The sequence below is a fragment of the Hipposideros armiger genome, unplaced genomic scaffold (genome assembly GCF_001890085.2).
Source record: "Hipposideros armiger isolate ML-2016 unplaced genomic scaffold, ASM189008v1 scaffold_378, whole genome shotgun sequence".
Lineage (NCBI taxonomy): Eukaryota > Metazoa > Chordata > Mammalia > Chiroptera > Hipposideridae > Hipposideros > Hipposideros armiger.
In genome coordinates this window covers 437,183-441,072 of record NW_017731728.1, presented here as the reverse complement: position 1 = coordinate 441,072, position 3,890 = coordinate 437,183, and the positions used below count along the sequence as shown (strand labels likewise).

General features: G+C 56.7%; 1 protein-coding gene across 1 annotated transcript in view; it reads right to left on the bottom strand.

Annotated features, from left to right (window-relative positions):
* DCST1 (DC-STAMP domain containing 1) overlaps positions 1-3,890 on the bottom strand; it is a 15,313-nt gene that overhangs the window by 8,187 nt on the left and 3,236 nt on the right. Inside the window, exons 5-6 of the mRNA XM_019662491.1 lie at positions 865-993; positions 384-523 (exon numbers count right to left, since the gene is read on the bottom strand). Of these exons, the coding sequence (XP_019518036.1) occupies positions 384-523; positions 865-993 (269 nt within the window). The remainder of the gene's footprint in view (positions 1-383; positions 524-864; positions 994-3,890) is intronic.

The following is a 3,890-nucleotide window of genomic DNA, read 5'->3' as shown; positions in this document are numbered from 1 at the left end:
CCCCGTACCCCACCCCCAACCCCCATCCTTGTCTCCAACACCCAATTCCCAAGGCCCTGGTCCTCAAAGCTTTGGAATCCTCAAAGCCAAGGTCCCCAGTTTCCTGACATTTGAGTTCAGCTGTTCAGGGGACCACCCACTCAGGTGTTTGGAAATGGGGGGGTGGGGAAGAGGGAATGTTCCAATGCCTGGGAGCGGGGGCTGTCCTGGCATTTAGTGCCCAGAGACCAGGGCACATCCTGCAATATTTGGGGACAGCCCTGCAAAAAACGCCAGGAGTATCCCCATTGGGAAGGCGTAAGTCCAGGGTCATGACTCCCAGCTCAAGTCATCCAGGCCCACCCGGGAAGAGGGACCCCTCGGTCCTGCCCAGGGGTCCTCACCAGCAGGCCCTTGAACACTGCACGCAGGGGGGCTGTTGAGACACGCCAGGCTGCACGTGTGTTGTTGATTTGTAGCTCTACCGTGCAACCCAGGGACGCCACCACTTCGTTGAGGTTGTGCCGCAGGTTGGCCGCTGGTCCTGGGGAGAGAGGCCGGGGAGGGGGTCACCTCCCTCCAGAGCTAATAACTTCCTGAAGGCCACCCCAACCGCCCCCCTCCACGCAGGGACTCCCTGAGAACTGCACATGATGAGGCCCAGGAATCTGGGAGAGGCCATCGCATTCAAACCCTGATTTTTTTCACCTGTGCAAACCAAGGAGGCCCAGAGGTGGGGAGGAACTCGCTCAGGGACACACAGCAAGGTGGAGCAGCTGGGGTTAGTTCCCACCCCTCCTCATGCACCAGGCCTGGCTCCCATGGGGTGTCCCACCCAGGGCCACTACTTCAGTGTCCCTAACTGGTACCCAGAGGCACACTCACCCTCATAGATGGCGGCCAAGGCATATCCCAGCACAAAGAGCCTGCCCTCTTTGCCCAGCATCTTAGGGACCAGCAGGAGGCTGGCACAGCGGATGTGAGGGGAGGTCCCCCAGCCCACGGCCCCAAAGCCTGTGAGGAGAGTCCAGGAGGTGGTGAGGCATCGAGGAAGCTGGCTTGTCACCAGGCTTAGGAGAGCACCCACCCTCCCAACTCCCCTCTAGAGCCACCACCGGACTGATCTTGTCCCCGTTTCCACTGACTCTGATAGGCCTTCCGGCCATTCATTCATTCACTCATTCATCGGCCGTTTACAGAGTTCACCAGTGTGCCAGTTTCTAGAAGGGCTTGGAGAGATGGCTAGAAACTGATGGTCGGCGCTTGACTGTTCGTGTACGTGAGTGTGCGTGTTTGGGGTAAGGAAGGGGGCCGAGCTCCCCGTTTCTAGGCTGGATTCCTACCTACCCTAGGGGCTGAGGGAGAGGGGAGACCAAGAGGAAAATTCTGGAAATGGGCACTGGTGCTCAGAGCGGGCGGAAGAGAGGTCAGAGCCACCTCAACAATCCCCTGCCACCTACAGCACCTGCCACCTACTGTCCCTTAGGCATGTACTTCCTGGTGGGGTCTAGCAGTTTCCCATGTGTCTGTCTCCTTGTGGTCTCTGAAAGGAGACAGTGAGCTCCCGAAGCTCGTAATCCAGGGAGAGAGACAGACGAGTAAACAAATGACTACAGCCCGATGTGCTCAGTGCGCAGGGTGGAGCTTACCCAGAGCTGTGGGAGCTGAGGGGAGAGGGAGGGGGCATTTCTGCAGGGACGGGTGGGGCTGCGAAGGCTGGACAAAGGAGATGATATGTCAGCTGGGCCTGGAGGATGAGTAAGTGTGTTAGGAGGCACAGACAACATTCCAGGCCAAAGGAGCAGCGTAAGCAGGTCCGGGAACCCAGAAGTTTCCTGTGTTGACCGAGGGCTGGCCCCAGGATCACCAAAGCAGAGCGCAGGTCCTTACGCTTCTCTCCACCTCCAAGGCCCTCACGGAGTCGCCCTGGTCTCTCCCCAGGACTAGGAGGCCTCCTGCTTCCTCTACTGCTAGCCTATAGGTGGATTTCACAAGGCAGCCAGGGTGATCTCGGGGAAAAGGGAAGTCAGCACACGCCCCTTTTCTGCTTCAAACCATCCGGTGTCTTCCCACCACATTTGGGATCAGATCCAAAGGCCCTCAGCACGGTTACAGGCCCCTGTGGCCTGGCCCCACCCTCTTCAAGTCATCTCATGCTGTGTGGCCTGTCGCCCACCACATCCACCCACGTGGGCTTTGCTGCTGTTCCTGGAACGTGCCCAGGTCATTCCTGCTCTCAGGTCTTTGCCCTGGCTCTCCCCCTGCCAGGAGCACCCTCCCCCTATTCCTCACCTGGCTGGCTCCACCTAGTCATACAGGTTTGCTGCAAACCCCTTCGAGTGCCACCCAACAGTTTGTTCTGCCTACTTTCTTGCTAACACAACTTGGGTCTTGTTCCAGGGCAGTGGCCTGTCCCTCCTCCAACCCCTGGGGGTAAATCTGGACTCGTCTAACCCAATCGTGGTGAAACAGGACTTTGAAAGGGGCTTGGTCTGTGGCCATGGCCTTTCGGCCAAAGACTCGAGCTGAGGACGATAGGTGACAGAGTCGCCCTACGTTCCAGAGAGAGCCTCATGGAGCTGTAGACACCTTCTCTAGGCTCCCAAAAAAAAGCAGAGCTAGTCTCTCGCTCCCTACCCTGACCAGTCTATATGAGGACAAAGCCAGAAATCAGAATTTTCCGGAAGTGGGGAGCAGTGGTCAGAGTAGGCAGACACAAGGGTGAGTGTGGAGAAGATGAGCACCCACTTCCCCACAGCAAGTGAGAAGCTCCAAGACCTGAGCCACATTACAAGAAGGGGAACCTGGCAGCGCTCTAGGGCTGGCCTCCTACTGAGCTGCAGAATGTGGTGGGGCTACTCCTGGGCTGCCACCAAAGCACGGAGCCTGAGAGCATGCATGTGGGTGCTCAGCAGGACGTCCCCAGGAGTGTGGGGGGGACCTGAACTTGGACTGTGGTACTTGCTCTCATCATGTCAGGAGAGAGGGCAGCCGCGAGGTGCCTGCTTTCCCAGTTTGACAGGGCTGGGGGTGTGCATTTCCTTGGGGACAAGGGGCCATTTTGGGGGGCAGCAGCCTTCATCATTTGTGAGCGTCCCCATCCAAGAGGGCACCTGTCTGGGGGAGGGACCCAAAGTAAGAGGCCGAGGGTGGCCTGAGGAGCTATGGGGAGCTTCCTTCAAGGTTAGCCCAACAGAAACGCCCTCAGCAGGGTCCTGGGTGTAGCAAGGCCCACAGGGAGTCTCCAAAGAGACTGTGATCGCCCCCCCCTGACCCCCCCACCCAGCCAGCCAGCATGTTGAGTGCCTGCCACACAGAGGTAAGGGAATTATAAAAGTATCAGTGACTTCAGACTTTTGTCCCTTTTCCTCTCATTCTTCTAATCCCCTTTCTGACTGACATCAGAAGCAGCAGAGGGGAAGGAAGTAGAGAAAAAACTAAAGGAGCGGCTTGTGCCTCCTTCTTCACTGCAGAACCCCCGCCAGGGGTCAGGCCTGAGGGGAGGGCAGGAAGGAGGGACAGAGGAGGTTTGAGAAGGGGATTTGAGATGGAAATTTTGATATAGACTGGATTGGATCTTTTAAACCTAAAAATAGTCAGAATTACCGGAGCAGGACTCGGTTTTCTACATGAAAATAACTGGAAAGCTAAGGGTCTGTGTGAAAGGTCATCAGGGGGAGAACAGTTTTGAATATAGTGGTCAGAGAAAAATTAGTGTCCTGTTGGAATCCTGTGGAGATGTCCATCAGCCAGGTCCATGCTCCTTGCCTGGGGCAGGAAAGGGCTTAGGCTGCACCTCTGACCAAAGAGACTGAGGGGAAACTGCTGAGGGGATTACAGGGGAGTTTTTTCTTTGTTCTTAAAAGAGACAGCAGGGAGGAAGGTTCTGGTGTTTTGACATTGCTGTAAGA